Raw genomic sequence first — 16,025 nt, forward strand, 5'->3', positions numbered from 1 at the left:
GTGCTATACTATGAGGGATATTTTGCGACACTATGGCCTACTTTTATATACATGGGATCTTCTTTTGTCCCATCCGAATGGCTAGACAGCTGCCCTTGTCAGACCCTCCGTCCTGCACCAATGACAAGGGGAAACCATATCGGAAAATTCTGATGAACTTTCTCGTCCAATGCAGGGATTGAACACGCGACCTCCAGATTAGCAAGCCAGCGTCTTACTCATTTAGCCAAGGTGGCTCCTAAAACAGACACACAAACACTCTAACCAATGAAGGGCGGATGAATGGCCGAATGGTTAGCACGTACACGCTGTATCATACTGTCTGTCATTGAGTCAACTGGTGGGGTTTCGATTCCCAGGTTGTACGTAACAAGGAGTAGGATCGCCTGTCCAACCCCGTGGGTTTTCTCCAGGTCCTCCGATTTCATCCCACTGCTAAAGACCCCTACAGATGAACAAATTATTGAAATAAAATTGAACCATGTGTTAGTCCTGAAATGACCTAGTTTGTATCGAGAGGACATTAAACCCCATTTCTCTCTCTCTCTCTCTCGCAACCAATGAACAAAAAACATGTATACCAACTCATAATTATATCCATGTTGTGTTGTGTTTTTGTTTATTTTATAACCATACTTCTAGATGTTATTTAAGTACCATACATTAAAGGAATTAATTGTTCATGAGTTCGACATAATTTTCAATTTCGGAACATTTAACGGGGTTGTTCTATCTCTTCACATCTTATAAATCCTAATAACCCTCTTCATGTTCATAATTAATTTTATGTAAATTCTTTAAAATTTAATTATAATCTTACTGTCACAATTAAAATTGTAAGTAGGCTAGTAGGTCTTGCAACTAATTTCAGGCCTAAATATATAGTCATTAATATTTATTAACTTGCAAGATCAAAAATCCCTTCAAAAAATTTCTATGAGAACTATGTTCGGTTTCTGGAAGCACAAAATAACAAAAGCATGCTGTAACCATGACACAGCACCATTATTGGCACTGGCTGTCTGACATGGCCTACAAGAGAAATTAAGAAAAAGAACTTAGAAAATGGAAGAATTTTTGACAGATGTGTTTAGAGAGATAAGCAGACAGTACAACTACATGCAGTTTACCTTTCAATCCATTTTGTTTTTAGTCGACGTTGTCTTTTAGAAAGCAGACAAGCTGGAGATGTATTTTCCTTTATTATAATTTATCTTTCTAAATATTACTCACCTATCTGCTGTAAACAAAGACTGTCATTGGCATGCGCCAATAATAATAATAAACATCATGACGTCACCGGAAGCACGTGGTTTTGTTTACAATCTCGATCTCAAACAGTTTTATCAAAGCCTTCTCCAAGCTCTGTGGAAAGACGGCAGTGTGACCTCGGAGTCAGTCTTAGTATCATTTAATGGAACATGCGATAATTAGTTGCTTCAAATTTAAAATGCTTGATTTATTTTTGAATAAACTGGAAAATAGTTTCTGAATTTTATCTAAGAAATTACTACTGACTGGTTCATAATGACCATAGCCCTGTCTTCGTGACTAGAGCGGCCGAAGGGAAATTCTCTGCGGATGAGTTTGTCGAAATCTCTTCCTGAAGTGCAAGCATAGATCGTATATAATATCATAGATCGTATATAATATCATAGATCGTATATAATGTGGTCGAAATGTTGCCTACTCTGAGATATTATTAATGTTATCATATTCTGTAAGTTTCATTAAAATCGGTTGATAATTGTGGTCTGTAGCCGTGCCACATGAAATGCGTGGGAACCTTATTTCTCGGAAACCGCTGACCGGAAGTGGCCGAATTTTGGCTACTCTGAGATATTATTAAAATAATTATAATCTGCAAGTTTCATTGAAATCGGTTGATAATTGTGGTCTGTAGCCGTGCCATATGAAATGTGTGGTAACCTGATATCTCGGAAACCGCTAACCGGAAATGGCTGAAATGTTGGCTACTCTTCGATATTATTAAAGTAATTATAATCTGCAAGTTTCATTGAAATCGGTTGATAATTGTTGTCTGTAGCCGTGCCACATGAAATGTATGGTAACCCGATATCTCGGAAACCGCTAACCGGAAGTGGCCGAAATATTGGCTAGTTTGAGATATTAATACTCTTATTATAATCTGTAAGTTTCATTGAAATCGGTTGATAATTGTGGTCTGTAGCCGTGCCACATGAAATGTGTGGTAACCTGATATCTCGGAAACCGCTAACCGGAAGTGGCCGAAATTTTGGCTAGTTTGAGATATTATTAATGTTATTATAATCTGTAAGTTTCGTTAAAATCGGTTGATAATTGTGGTCTGTAGCCGTGCCACATGAAATGTGTGGTAACCTGATATCTCGGAAACCGCTAACCGGAAGTGGCCGAAAATTTTGGCTACTCAGAGATGTTATCAATGTTATCATACTCTGTAAGTTTCATTAAAATCGGGTAACAATTGCGGTCTGTAGTCGTAAGGCTATTTTGAAATTCTTGCTTACCACATGTGGCAAATAGCCACTGCCATTATTAAGTCAACAGCTAGTAGTACTACAAATGATAATGGATCAGCTGTAAGTGTGTGTGTTAGAATCTATGTGTAAAACAATTATATGTAAAATATGTTTTACTTAATTTCATTATTAATGTAATGCATGTAACATCTTGAAAATAAGTTAATTTTATAGGCTACTAGAACTTATTAAACATATGGCATATGCACCCCTCTCTGACTCTAGATCTATAAATAGTGAGACAACTTTGGTTTATCTGCAAATATTGTCATTAAATTAAATCAAATGTTGTTTTTATCAAAATTGATATAGACATTCATAATTACGCTTTATATCTCCCCAACTAACAGCTTGTTCCATATTCCCACAATATATATATACATGTAATTAGGTCGCATTATGAACACTGAAATAGCTGAAAAAAGATATCACCCGCCACTTATTGTAACTGAGTTACATTCATGTATTATTATCAATTCTGTGATGTTTGGACATTTTTTAAGATTAAATATTATTACATGATTGATTGATCTCAGTAGTTAAAAAACAATAGGAAGCATTATCCCTTTTTCTTATTTTGAAATTGAAGAACTCGCTACTTTTGGTAACTTTGGACCAGTTTGAGACTGTTGTTGCTGGAGCACAGATGTCTAACCCCTTTTTTGCGGACGTACAGTTGTGTAATGGTAATTTGTAATTTGTTGACACTGTGATAAAATTGTGTTTACTTATTTTTAATGTTATTGCATCCTTATAAACTCTTCTTCATTGTGTTGTAATATTCTTTGTTTTGTTGCTTTGTTGATGCGATTATGATAAATTTGTTAACTAAGAATGTAATTTGTTTTATTAACTTGTTATTTCTATTTTGTCCTAGTGTTTTCAATTTTGATGGGGATTTTTAGTTGTATTTATTACTCTTAATTTTAAAGATCCATTATACACAATTTAGGTAAGAGTTGGCTGTTCATGTTATTATAGTTCCGAAATAAATCATTCAAAATTAAATTAATATATTGAAAATTTCATTCAAATTACTTTATTCTAAGCGATGTTTGGATTTTTGACAAGATCTGGCAAATAGTGTCTATTACTGTAGCATTGTTAATCAAGACTAAGCCTTGCTTTTCCATTTTTAGATTCATTCATTAAATGGTGATCACATTATTAAATTAAATCATTAAATGGAGATTGTATTTTAATGTTTACATCTGTGTCATCTGATGATCTAGAGAGTTGATTATATGTTTAAAGAATAATTTATACATCATTTGAAGCCAAAATAAAACCCTGTAATTAGTTCGATTTGGCTCTTACATAATGCATTTTTAATATTGTATAATGTTTAAATATTTGATTAGCTATGTACTAATATACCCATATTTCTGGCATGGTTTCCCCAGATCAGTGGTACAGGGTGGAGGGCCTGACGAGGACAGTTATCTAGTTATTCGGATGGGACGAAAAATCGAATTCAAGTGAACACATTGGTGTACATGTAAAAGATCCCTTGGCAGTTGGAATCTGACAAAAGAGTGGGCTGTAGCGTGACTGTCCACACAAAATTTCTCTCATAGCACACTGCATGGCGTATGCCCATCTTCATTAGCCCAGTTGGAGCAAAACAGTAGGATTATAAACACCATTTCATTTTCATATTACTATTGTAATTTTAGGAAAGATTATAATTTATTAGGACTTCATGTTTCAATTACTGTGTAATTTCTAAAGTGGTATTTTAAATACTTCATTTTTATGAAAAAGGAGTAACTGAATTTTACGTTGTTTTTCAGTAACCTCTCTATACTCAAGCCTTCAAAAGAGCTTTGATCATCTGGTATCTTGCACAAATGGTATTGCTAAACCAATCGATTCTTGGTCAGAATTTCACGCATGCATACCAAGGATATCATCTGAAATAGCTGAAAATTTAAATGTTAATAGCCATTTAATTACCCTAATCTTCATCAAATACTTTGAGATGCTTTTAAAATTAAACATATGCAAGTCACAAGCCCGTCACTAATGTGGAGAAAGAAGTTATATGTTATATTGCTGGTTCTGTTATATCAAAGCTTTTAAAAAAATTTCTCAAGGTGCAGGGAAAAGAACAATTAGTAAATATGTTACAAAATATCAAGACACACCAATCTTCTGAGAGCGCATCATTTAATTTTGTTAAGATTCTAGATCGTGGAGGCTTAACATATGTTAACAAAGAGACAGCAGATTTTTTTTTAGGATTAGAAATGACTTTTCGGCGACTTTACCCAAAATCCCAGCTTACCAGGCACATAAGTATATCTGAGTTTTTGAAAACATGTGTTTCAAATAAGTTAATAACAAAAGATTTTATCCGTGCTGTGTCATCTCCGTCAGGTACTGTAGGTACACCACAATATGATGACAGTGATATTTACTTAAGGGAATGAAATTATGCATTAATAAATATTTTATTATTAGGGCACATCACAAATGTAAAAGAATGTTGGAACAGTTCACTGCAAAATCAAAAGGCAAGGTCTCAAAATTCACAAAGGGTTTAAGAAAAGACTTAAAAAATTACTAGAGTCCTTCACAGTAATGATGTTTCACAAATCATAGTTGGCCTATTTCAAGTCAGTAAGTTATGGGTCAGAGCAGTTTAGAGCTCTGTAAAAATGTAAATTAAATCAATATGTAAATGTATCAGAATATCTCAATTCTATCAAGTTTGTTATCAACACTGGGTAAAAGTCAATCAGAATAACTTTAACCTCTACAGCGTCCAAAAGACTTTTCGTACTGATTGAGGACTATAACTCGGGCAGTAATTATCTGGTGTTAATTTTCTTTTCTTTTTTTTTTTAATGGAGTGTCATCAATAACTACACATTTCTCTTTTCTCTTCTTTGTTATATTGCCATTAGGTTTTAATAATAAAGTTAAACTCCTCTGCTGTCTTAGTTTATTTTCCTGATATCTGAAATTGATACAAATAAAAAGTACAGTGTATTCTATATCAGGATATGAAATGGGGCTTATTGTCCACTGGGTTGTATCATTATCCGAAATGGGGTTTAACGTCCACTCGATACAAAGTAGGTAATTGCGGGACTAACATATGGTTCAATTTTATTTCAATAATTTGTTTGTGCGTAGGGGTCTTTAGCAGTGGGAGGAAACCCATGAAGTTGGACAGGGGACCCTACTACTTGTCACATACAACCAGGGAATTGAAACCAAACAAATTGACTCCATGACAGACCTTATGATACAGCGTGCATGCGCTAACCATTCAGCCATCCACCTCCCTTGAGAACATGAAATGTATGGGGTTTATTACCCAATAAATACCTAAAAGTGCAGTACGTATTGGCTTCAATGGAGGTGAATTCTTGAAGTTCCTATAATAAACCTCTTAGAAAAGATCATACCCAAATTGATAAACAGTAGGATTTTCATTCCGTCTTCCCAATGCCCTATGATGCCCAAAATGCTCTTCAACCAGATCCTGGCAAAATTTATTTGTTAAAACAAAACTCACACCACTTCTCAAGAGAAACTGTGTGGCCTCTACCACTGCATGAGCTGAAAAAATAAAAAGGAAGTATTTTATATTTTCATTATCTCAAATCAGAAAATACAATGACTATTTTAAAGCAAAAGTTAAATTGTCAAAACTGTACTATAGAATTGCATTTAATATTTGACCCAATAATTTGAACATAGCACTTATAAACGCTAATGAAAAGGGATATTATTGCCTGCTCTTGTTACAAATTTCAAGTATTAAGGTGTTATTATATTGCACTCCCATAATGCACTGGACCTTGGCTTACCATGTCATCAGAAGAACAAAACATTTTTTGTTAGCCCTCCAGCCTCCACCATTTACTCACAAGTGGAATAAGAACCCAGGTCCTCTAATTCAAAATCAAACAAAGATAGGAGTTTCATAGATAGAAAATTAAATAACACAAAGCTCACTTGTCATAACTAAACCCTTGAATGTCTGGGGACTTAGAAACATCTTTGCTTTGCTTTTTCAGTTTTATTGAAGCCTCAAAATTTCCCTCATAGCACACTGTATGGCGTATGCCCGTCTTCATTAGCCCAGGTTAGGAGCAGAACAGTAGGACGTTAAACTCCATTTCATTTCATTTCATTTATTGAAGCCTTCTTTGCTCTCCACTTTATTTTTCCATTCATTTAAGTATCCAAGGAAATCATCTAACAGGAACTAGAGGGTTAAAATGTATCTTTTGAAAGTACACAGGACACTAATGTCCAAAAGAAAGTATACACAGTCCATTTCGTGCTGCATCAACCAATGTCATTTTTCCATTGTATGTCAATTTGTTTGGGGTTTTTTTGCCCAGAAATATTGAGTTTGGATGCAAATGTCATGTTCAATATTGTTTTATCAAATGTTTTTAATTTAAACAAAACTTAGTCATATTTTTAGTAAGTATACTTTCTTTTGGACATTAGTTTACGTAAGTTACATGTACCAGAGTATTTGTGAATTTCATCAAGATTAAAAAATTACACATCCTATATTTATAAAGGATTATAATGATCATTAAATAATAGTGACTTCAAAACATCATATACCTTAAACCGTGGATCTTCCAAACTTGTGTAAGGCATTAAATCAGGCTTACGTTTTCTTAAACCCTCATTTAAGGACCTTACATTCATACAATCAAAAAATCTATCAACCAAAGACACAAACTTAGCAGTTTAACTTGCTTCATTTCCACCATATTCCTCCATAATTTTAGCAACTGACATACTCATTACCTGAGATAAATAAAAGGCTTCACAATTATTCACAATCCAAAATTGATTAATCCCAAGATTATTGTATTGCTACTTTAATTTTGTCAATGAACGCCATTGTAGCTAAAATTAAGAATATTTTTGAGCAAGAATGACCAAAAAGATATTGGGAAATAGATAACTTCTTAAGACAATTAGTAAGTATGATGGAACAAATTTCTGAAAATGAGGGAAATCACTACTCATTTACTACATTAACATCTCAAATTTATTTTGCATTCATTAGGTACACTATTTTGACAATTAAAAACTTACCTGAGCAGCTAAATTCACCTTCATTACAGAATATGAATTTAAATGAATGTGGTTGTATGTTAATATGCTTGCTCGACTTAACTCATTCTGTATGTCTTTATTATAAACATCAACAATATGTTTCCACAGAATATTCTTTCCGTTTTTCTGAAATGACACAAAAGGTTTTAAATTATAAAATCCAATGTTCCCAAACATGATTCATTTATCCACTTAATTTATTTACAGAATGTAATAATTCCTTTCCAATCATATTCAGTATTCTGAGTTAATTGTTCCTAATAATACTTCAACAGATAATGGTAATAATCAAAATGACCTTACAGACAGGAATCTTGTGTTTTTGTTACTTCCAGAGGTGGATAAGTTGTTTCTGACTGTTTTCAGTAAATGTGGGGGATCTGATATGAAATAAATATCTCTTGGAGTGTCGTTAGCAAACAGATTAGGTGTTTTATAGGTAATTCCTTCTTTGCCATGAATGGCAATGAATTTCATATTTGATACAACTTTATCACACATGGCAGAAATAACCTACAAGAAAAAACATTGACAGATGAATGTGATATTATGTACATGTAAATGAGAGAATTTGGATCATTTCACTTTTGGTTGGGTCACATCTGAATACTTATTCATTTGATTTCATTTTTCAAGAGCTAAACATATTACCTTGGTTTTCTAAAATATGTACATGTACTGTAATAAAAGTTTTCGACTAACCTTAAGATGGCAGTAGGTTTCGAGATGGGCAACAGCTTCCCAAAATATAGTATACAGATCACTTGCACTAGTTGATTTAGTCGGGAACCATGCCAGACTGTATTTAAGACTACTTGTTATTCCTACAGCCATTAAGACAAGACAGTGGGTTGCGATATTACTGGAGAGATCACCAATAGTGGACCTGAAAGATGAAAATTTATGAGTTTATTTTTCCACACCTAATTTTAAAATTCTTTTTAATCCAGCTATTTCCTTTTGATTGCACAAATTGACTAATGGCCATGATTTAAAAAGGCACCAATTCTACCCAGACCAGTTAGTGCTACTATGTCTGATGTAAACAATGCACATGTTACCAATGCTGTAAAATGTAACCTTACACATAGACCTACGTGTATACTACATGTGAAATTTCTGATTTAAATTGAAACTAGAAAAGTTTTAAGAAAATGTGTGCTTACCTATTAATGAAACCAATAACATTTCCATTTTCTCTGTCAAAGACGAGATGAGATTTTATACTCATCTCGTCAAAAAGTATATTTATCCACTTCTGATGATTAGATGTCAGTTTGTCAGCAGCTTCTTTAATTTCCTTTAAGATCTCTATATGAAATCCAGGAGATGGCTTCACAAAGTTGGTATAATCTTGAAGTGTCGATTCACCTGGGAGCTTTAGTATTCCTATATCTTGCAGGGTTCTATACGCACTTGGGCTTTGTGAATGAAGCAGTATTGCCATACGAATCATCATAGGATGCCATACATGTCCACGCTTTGCCCTTGAAAATGCTTTTTTCTGCTCTTCCCAGAATAATTTAATAAAAGGATCTGAAATGATATTATCTTTAATGATTTCAAATAAAGACTGATGCTGTGAAGAATCAATGGATACTTTTTCTGTACTGAGTTGTGTGCGTATAGTTAAAAGTTGTTTATTTAATTTCTTCATTTTTTTTACGGGTGTCCTTCAAAGCCTTAGACAGCAAACCTTTGCTGACCTTCTGTAAAGGTGTCTTCACAGCTAAAGTTTTCTTTTCTTTTGACTTATTCAATAGGTTATTTTTTACAGTTAATTCACGCTTAATCTGTCTACAAAAAACATACATGTCTTTACTGTTTTCAACAAAACCTTTACAGTTTGTGGAGCGAACACATTTTGCATAACTAATTTGATGTGGAGTTACCATACACAGGTTAACATGTTGAAAATACTGTTTAGTGGATGTACTACCAATATCAGTATTTAAATGTGGAGACGAAATTCCAGGGCACAAGGTCATATTTTCTACACTTTGAAGAAATGAATAGATATCTGATGTTACTTTAAGTTTTTCTGGAAATAGAAAATTCATGTAGCGGACGTGACACTGTAGATCGCTATAAACACTAAGATGAAGGTTGATGGCACTACCTTCAACTTTATAAAACTCATAACTGCTGTCCTTAGAAGAATAAACAAGCCACCCTGGAGGTAACTCAGACACCTGCAGGTCTTTAAACTTCAAGGTTAAATCATTTTCAAGTTCTGGTTGAATGAGAACATCCGGTACAGCTCTTTCTTTCTGAAATGTATGGTAATGAACACAAATAAATGATAGTTTGACCTCCACATAAAGCTCAGAGTTGCAATATTCTATTGTGAAATATTACCATTCTTTCATGTGCATGTTTAATCAATACACTGAATACAGAATACACTGAATGTACACAAAAAATAAGGATAATCATTCTATTTATTTATAAATACATGAAATATACAAAATAATACAAATGTTAAAATATCTTAATCTTACCAAAATGTCACCAAGTTAGAACATTTAAACAAAGTTATTTTTTTCAGCATGCAATGGCGGGCCTAGCAAACTGATGCTGCAGGCCGTATTCGGCCCGTGGGCCGAAGTTTGGTGACCCCTGATTTATAACTACATATGATAACTGCCCTCTCAACCAAAACATTTAACTGAATTATTAATTGTCATCTTTAGGGGTTAACTAAAGTAGTAAATTTCTCTTAAACCCTCAGTCATAACCAGAGTAAGTAACCCAATAAACATCACACTTTTCATTCATGTGTTCAAGGCTCATCTGGAGAACTACCTCATAATTCAATTCAGTAATGCAATTGTTATTTGCTTATTGTTATATAATAAAATCACTTAAATACACATCATTTATTTCAATATTGATCGTTGTATACAAGAAAATGAAATAAAAGCAATTGGCACGTCCAACCCAACAGGATTCGATCCATAACATCACGTTGTGCCATTTACATATTTTAACCACGTGGTCATACGAAGGGTTGTTTGCTTATCATTATAATAAAATCACTCAAATACGCATAATTTATATCAAACTAAAGGAGCACTCAATTGGCACGTCCAACCCAACAGGATTCGATCCATAATATTTTAACCACGTGGTCATATGTAGGGTTGTTTGCTTATCATTATATAATAAAATTACTAAAATATGCATAATGTATATCAAACTAAAGGGGCAGACAATTTCTCAAATAATTAAACATTGAATGTTATTTTATTACAAATAGTCTACAATGAAGATATGCAACAGAAAAAAGTAGGCTTAAATGAAAGTATGCAAACTTACAGGTGGCTTTCGAGTAGCCAGCTTTTTTGTGACAATACTTTTAACGTGGAGATTCAAGGTAGGGACACTTCCTGGCTTCAATACATGATAGGCTAAACCCGTTTTCTTTCTCACATCTAAAAAAAAACAAAAAAAACAACCTTGGATATTATTTTACGATGAAAATTGTTATTTCGTTTCAGAAAATTTTATGTAGTTGGCAATAAATTTTAATGTACCCCGCCGACTGGCACTATTATTGAAACAGAAACGTTATTAAATTAAATTAAATTAAAAATGACAATTTGGTATGTATAAGAAATTACCTAATTATGATAATGTGAGCTGAAATAATGGTGGATTTGGGTAAATTGTGCCACCGTACGCCGACAGCAGATTTTTTATAAACAATAACAAACTTCACTTTCTTCATCTGATCTTTCTTTGTTATTGTAGTTAGTAGTTGTACTTTTACCTTATTTCATTCGATATACTATGGTATTACATTTATACTTCATGGTGGGAATGCATTTATTTATTCAACACCATATCTTTATGTATGTATAGCCTTTATAATATAATATTGACATGTTTACTGACGCTCTTCGAAACAATCAGACGTGAAGTGTCTGGAGCATAGCACCAAGACCAAGTTTTTTTCGTTGAGTTTATCTGCTCTGTCTGCTTTAATAACCCTCAAAAGATCATTTTTCCATTCTGTATTGTTCTTTGGCAGGCAGTGAAATGATAGCCCCCGATTATTGGCCTTGCGTGCTGGGCATCCATATAAAGCACAAACAACCATAATGAAATAAATTATACACAGAAATAGTCGAACTCCACACATTACCTGGTGGTGTTGTTAATATACCGGAAGTATTGTAGGGTAGGTCTCTTACGCGCATGCGACAGTTCTATGGTGCAAGCAGCTCAGGTTAACATTGTAAGCGTTTATTTTGGAGTGCTTGAATCCAATATTCAGTGGTTGTTGGCACAGAAATTTAGTTTTTAATGAGGCATGTATATAAAAATACATAACAAAAATACGGAGTAGATTAGAAGGAAATGACAATAAGTTATGACTGTAGTTTTTTTAGGAAGCAAATTAGCAAGTCTAGTTTCGGTTTCGGGATCGTCGTATCTATCTATCTTCTTGGTGTTTAACGTTTGCTTCCACATAAGTGATATCGCAGACAAGACATAGGAGAGCCGAAGCTGATTCCTGTTTTTTAGAATATGATTTTGCAATCTTTCCATTTGGCCTTAGGCCATGGATTTGGTTTAGTGGGAAGTTAGGGTAGGTCTCTTTCGCGCATGCAATCATAAACGACCAGTCGGACTTCCTTGCACTTTGCAGTACAGTATATGGTGCAAGCAGCTCAGGTTAACATTGTAAGCGTTTAATTTGGAGTGCTTGAATCCAATATTCAGTGGTTGTTGGCACAGAAATTTAGTTTTTAATGAGGCATGTATAAAAATACATAACAAAAATACGGAGTAGATTAGAAGGAAATGACAATAAGTTATGACTAGTTTTTTGAGGAAGCAAATTAGCAAGTCTAGTTTCGGTTTCGGGATCGTGGTATCTATCTATCTTCTTGGTGTTTAACGTCTGCTTCCACAGAAGTGATATCGCAGACAAGACATAGGAGAGCTGATTCCTGTTTTTTAGAATATGATTTTGCAATCTTTCCATTTGGCCTTAGGCCATGGATTTAGTTTAGTGGGAAGTTAGGGTAGGTCTCTTTCGCTCCTTATCACCATAATTGATTAAAATAATAATTTAATATCCTAATTTATATGCATTGTATATTAATATAAATCAAACCAAATTATGCAATATATGCCATTTAATATGTATAGTGATTGTTTTACGTAGTATGTTGTTATGTTAATTTAATGCCATTGTATATATTTTTACACTGTCATTTAGTTCCTCCCGGTTTGTTTTGTTATTATGATTTTGACTAGTTGTTTCATGTACATTAATTTAATGCCTTGTATAGTGCCATTGTTATCATTGCGATCTGGGCCCCCTTTCGCTACTGAATGCTTGATAGGTATCTAAAACACTGCAACATTGTTTGTATCTAAGACTCCTGAGTTTAGAAGTTCTTTACGAATAAATGGTAATTTAATTTACAAGTTGTTGTTCGTTTTTGAGCAAGGGAAGATTACCTTTTGGCTAATCTCTTAACCGCTCGTCCGAAAAGCTTGGTCCGTGACTCACCGGAAGAAGTCACTGGTGGCAGAATTACCTTCACTGATAGCAGACCTCTGGTTAGAGGACGCTACAGTATTCTGTTGTAGACTGTGAAAATTTTGGATCCATGTGTCGACGCTTTAAATCACATGGATCCATTAAACCTTCTAACTGTTTAATTCCATTTTTTTCATTGAAGATTCTTTTATTACAAATCATTCCTTACACTAAAAACGTAATCACTGGTTGTCTTTGTATATTTTCATTGTAAAGCGCCACCACAGAGCAGTGAAAATGATTATTATTAATATTATCATTATTATTATTATTAGTGTGTGTTTATATTTACAGGAGAGAAACATGTCACAAACAGAGGAATTTGTGCCAGTATGGCAGCAATATAACCCAGAATCACAACTTCCAGATCCGGTGCCATTAGCAGTTAAAGGTAAAATGTAGATACTTACAGCTGGTCCCCGGAACCATTCACTTGAATAGGGGGTTGGATGGCCAAATGGTTAGCACGTGCGTGCTGTATCATAAGGCCTGTCATTGAGTCAACTGGCGTGGTTTTGAATCCCAGGTTGTACGTGACAAGAAGTAGGGTCGCCTGTCCAACCTCGTGGGTTTTCTCCGGGTCCTCCAGTTTTCTCCCATTTCTAAAGACCCCTACGTGCAAGCGAATTATTGAAATAAAATTGAACCATATGTTAGTCCCAAAATGACCTAGTTTGTGTCAAGTGGACATTAAACCCCACTTTTCTCTCTCTCTCATTGATTTGATTTGATATTTGTTGTTTATCTATTGTAATGTCTGTGTAGTTTGTCTTATCCACAGGTTTGTCTTATATGTTTTGTTTTGTGTGTAGTGTGGTCTTCCTGCACTTACCCATACCATTAAATACTATTACCAGGATTCTTAATCCAATTTAAAACGAACCAGCCAGAATTGGGTCAAATGAGTTTCTGGTAGGAATTAGGACGGTCTAATATCATGTAAGCTCCCATTCCCTTTAATATAACCAGACTTCAACAAAAATAATTCTAGATGATTTATATGTGGGTGGGGGGGGGGATGAATGGCCGAATGGTTAGCGCGTGCGCATTGTATCATGAGATCTGTCATTGAGTCAACTGGTGGGGTTTCGATTCCCAGGTTGTATGTGACAAGGAGTAGGGTCGCCTGTCCAACCTCATGGGTTTTCTCCGGGTCCTTCGATTTCCTCCCACTGTTAAAGACCCCTACGAAATGAAATAGAACCATATTTTACTCCCGAAATGTGGACGTTAAACTGTCTCTCTCCCTCACTCTCTCACTCTCTCACATTTAATTTCATCTCTGATATTTTTAGGCACCATACCAAGTTGGGTGAAGGGATCCTTGTACAGAAACGGTTCTGGAGTTTTTCAGATTGGCGACAGTAAAATGAAACATTTATTTGATGGAATGGCTGTACTTCTACGATTCATAATAGAAAACGGAGAAGTAAAGTTTCAAAGTAAAATATTGAACAGTGAATCATGGGAAGCCTGCTATAAAGCTAATCGCTTGGTTGTGAACCAGTTCGGAACAAATGCTCTACCTGATCCTTGCAAGAGCATTTTCTCCAGGTAAAAACAACTGTCTTTGAAAATAACGAAAACATTTTTTTTTTTTGAATTGATAGACACAAATATTTTTTATGGTCAATAGTGCTGTTTTACGTGTGCCCATATTGAAATAAGGACTTATAGTGTTTTCAGTCCGTCCTTTATCCACTATTGTTTGTGGGGATCACGGCGGCTAAGTGGGTAAGAAGCTGGCTTGCTCGTCTGGAGGTCGGATGTTCGGTCCCTGCATCGGCCGAGAAAGTTCATCCAGATTTTCCGGCGTGATTCTCTCTTGTCAGTGATGCAGGACAGCTGTCTAGTCATTCGGATGGGATGAAAAACCAAGGCCCTGTGTACACATTGGCATGCACGTAAAAGATCCCTTGACAGTTGGAATTCTATATAAGAGAAAGCCGTAGTGCCGCTGTCCGGGCAAAATTTCCCTCATAGCACACTGTATGGCGCATGCCCGTCTTCATTAGCCCAGTTCAGAGCAGAACAGTAGGAAGTTAAACCCCATTTCATTTCATTTCCCGTAGAATTCGTTACCTGGCAACCTATCTATGAATATGGACAAAAATTTCTTTCCAGGTTTTTTTCCCTTTTTACGTCAGAGTCACCAACAGACAATACATCTGTTAATATTATAGAGAGAGGCGATCAGCTGTGGGCCCTGACAGAAACACAAAAAATGAATCGTGTAGATCCACAAACTTTATCTAAAATAGATCAGGTATATTTTTTTTCAGAAATTAAATGCTTCATAGTAAATATTTCAGTAAAATCATCTAAGAACTAAATAAAATTGTAAAGTTAAAAAATAAAAAAATAAAAATTTTCAAGGTAAAAATGTAAGAATCTGGTATTTTTTAATAAAAAAGCAAGTGTGAAAGAGGGGAAGAGATGGTGTTTAACATCCACTCGACACAAACCAGGTCATTTTGGTTCAGTTTTATTTCAATAATTCGCTTGTGCATGGGGGTCTTTAGTTAGCAGTGTGAGGAAACTGGAGGACCCGAAAAAAAAAACACGAGGTTGGACAGGCGACCCTAGTCCTTGTCACGTACAACCAGGGAATCAAAACCACGCCAGTTGACTCAATGACAGACCTTATGATACAGTGCGTACGTGCTAACCATTCGGCCATGGTTTAACACATGACACAACTAGGTCATTTAGGGACTAATATATAGTTCAATTTTGTTTCTATAATTGGCTTGCTCATTTGGATGAATGTCAACTTTGATGTATAAAAAATCCTTCTAGTTTGTAAAGAGAGTGAGAAATGGGGTTTAACATCCACTCAACACAAA

At 34.7% G+C, this 16,025-nt stretch overlaps 3 protein-coding genes across 11 annotated transcripts in view; 1 reads left to right on the forward strand and 2 right to left on the reverse strand.

Moving 5' to 3' along the window:
- LOC126828125 (protein dispatched homolog 3) overlaps window positions 1-1,607 on the reverse strand; it is a 49,690-nt gene extending 48,083 nt beyond the window's left edge. Inside the window, exon 1 of the mRNA XM_056102493.1 lies at window positions 1,131-1,607. The gene's annotated coding sequence lies outside the window, so the exon portion shown is untranslated. The remainder of the gene's footprint in view (window positions 1-1,130) is intronic.
- LOC126827127 (beta,beta-carotene 15,15'-dioxygenase) overlaps window positions 1-16,025 on the forward strand; it is a 46,646-nt gene that overhangs the window by 24,335 nt on the left and 6,286 nt on the right. Inside the window, exons 1-4 of one of the 8 annotated variants that reach the window (XM_050556340.2) lie at window positions 11,811-11,862; window positions 13,474-13,570; window positions 14,475-14,733; window positions 15,304-15,445. In XM_050556340.2, coding sequence (XP_050412297.1) covers window positions 11,836-11,862; window positions 13,474-13,570; window positions 14,475-14,733; window positions 15,304-15,445 — 525 coding nt within the window. In that variant the 5' untranslated portion in view covers window positions 11,811-11,835. Of the gene's footprint in view, window positions 1-11,810; window positions 11,936-12,052; window positions 12,385-12,567; window positions 12,656-13,021; window positions 13,049-13,473; window positions 13,571-14,474; window positions 14,734-15,303; window positions 15,446-16,025 lie in introns of those variants that run through there. The other 7 variants (XM_050556343.2, XM_050556341.2, XM_050556345.2 and 4 more) reach the window with 7 other exon arrangements.
- On the reverse strand, window positions 4,990-11,778 carry LOC126827139 (uncharacterized). 2 transcript variants are annotated; one of them, XM_050556370.2, is made up of 10 exons: window positions 11,520-11,778; window positions 10,941-11,056; window positions 8,789-9,892; window positions 8,325-8,508; window positions 7,926-8,135; window positions 7,602-7,748; window positions 7,119-7,307; window positions 6,492-6,744; window positions 5,939-6,092; window positions 4,990-5,484 (listed from the first exon to the last, which is right to left on the reverse strand). In XM_050556370.2, exons 3-7 carry the CDS (start codon window positions 9,277-9,279, stop codon window positions 7,248-7,250), a joined length of 1,092 nt encoding a protein of 363 aa, XP_050412327.1. In that variant the 5' UTR covers window positions 9,280-9,892; window positions 10,941-11,056; window positions 11,520-11,778; the 3' UTR covers window positions 4,990-5,484; window positions 5,939-6,092; window positions 6,492-6,744; window positions 7,119-7,247. The 2 variants fall into 2 exon arrangements, with proteins under 2 accessions (XP_050412327.1, XP_050412328.1); XM_050556371.1 differs by lacking the exon at window positions 11,520-11,778 and adding an exon at window positions 11,246-11,305.

Source organism: Patella vulgata, chromosome 7 (assembly GCF_932274485.2).
Source record: "Patella vulgata chromosome 7, xgPatVulg1.2, whole genome shotgun sequence".
NCBI classification, from domain to species: Eukaryota; Metazoa; Mollusca; class Gastropoda; family Patellidae; genus Patella; species Patella vulgata.

Excerpts from the sequence above, each read along its gene's own strand:
- LOC126827139 (XM_050556370.2), bottom strand. The coding sequence starts at position 9,279 with ATGAAGAAATTAAATAAACAACTTTTAACTATACGCACACAACTCAGT. Across the intron at positions 8,509-8,788 it reads GTTATTGGTTTCATTAATAG|GTCCACTATTGGTGATCTCT; the intron begins GTAAGCACACAT and ends TTCATCTTTCAG. Across the intron at positions 7,308-7,601 it reads AGGTGAATTTAGCTGCTCAG|GTAATGAGTATGTCAGTTGC; the intron begins GTAAGTTTTTAA and ends TATTTATCTCAG.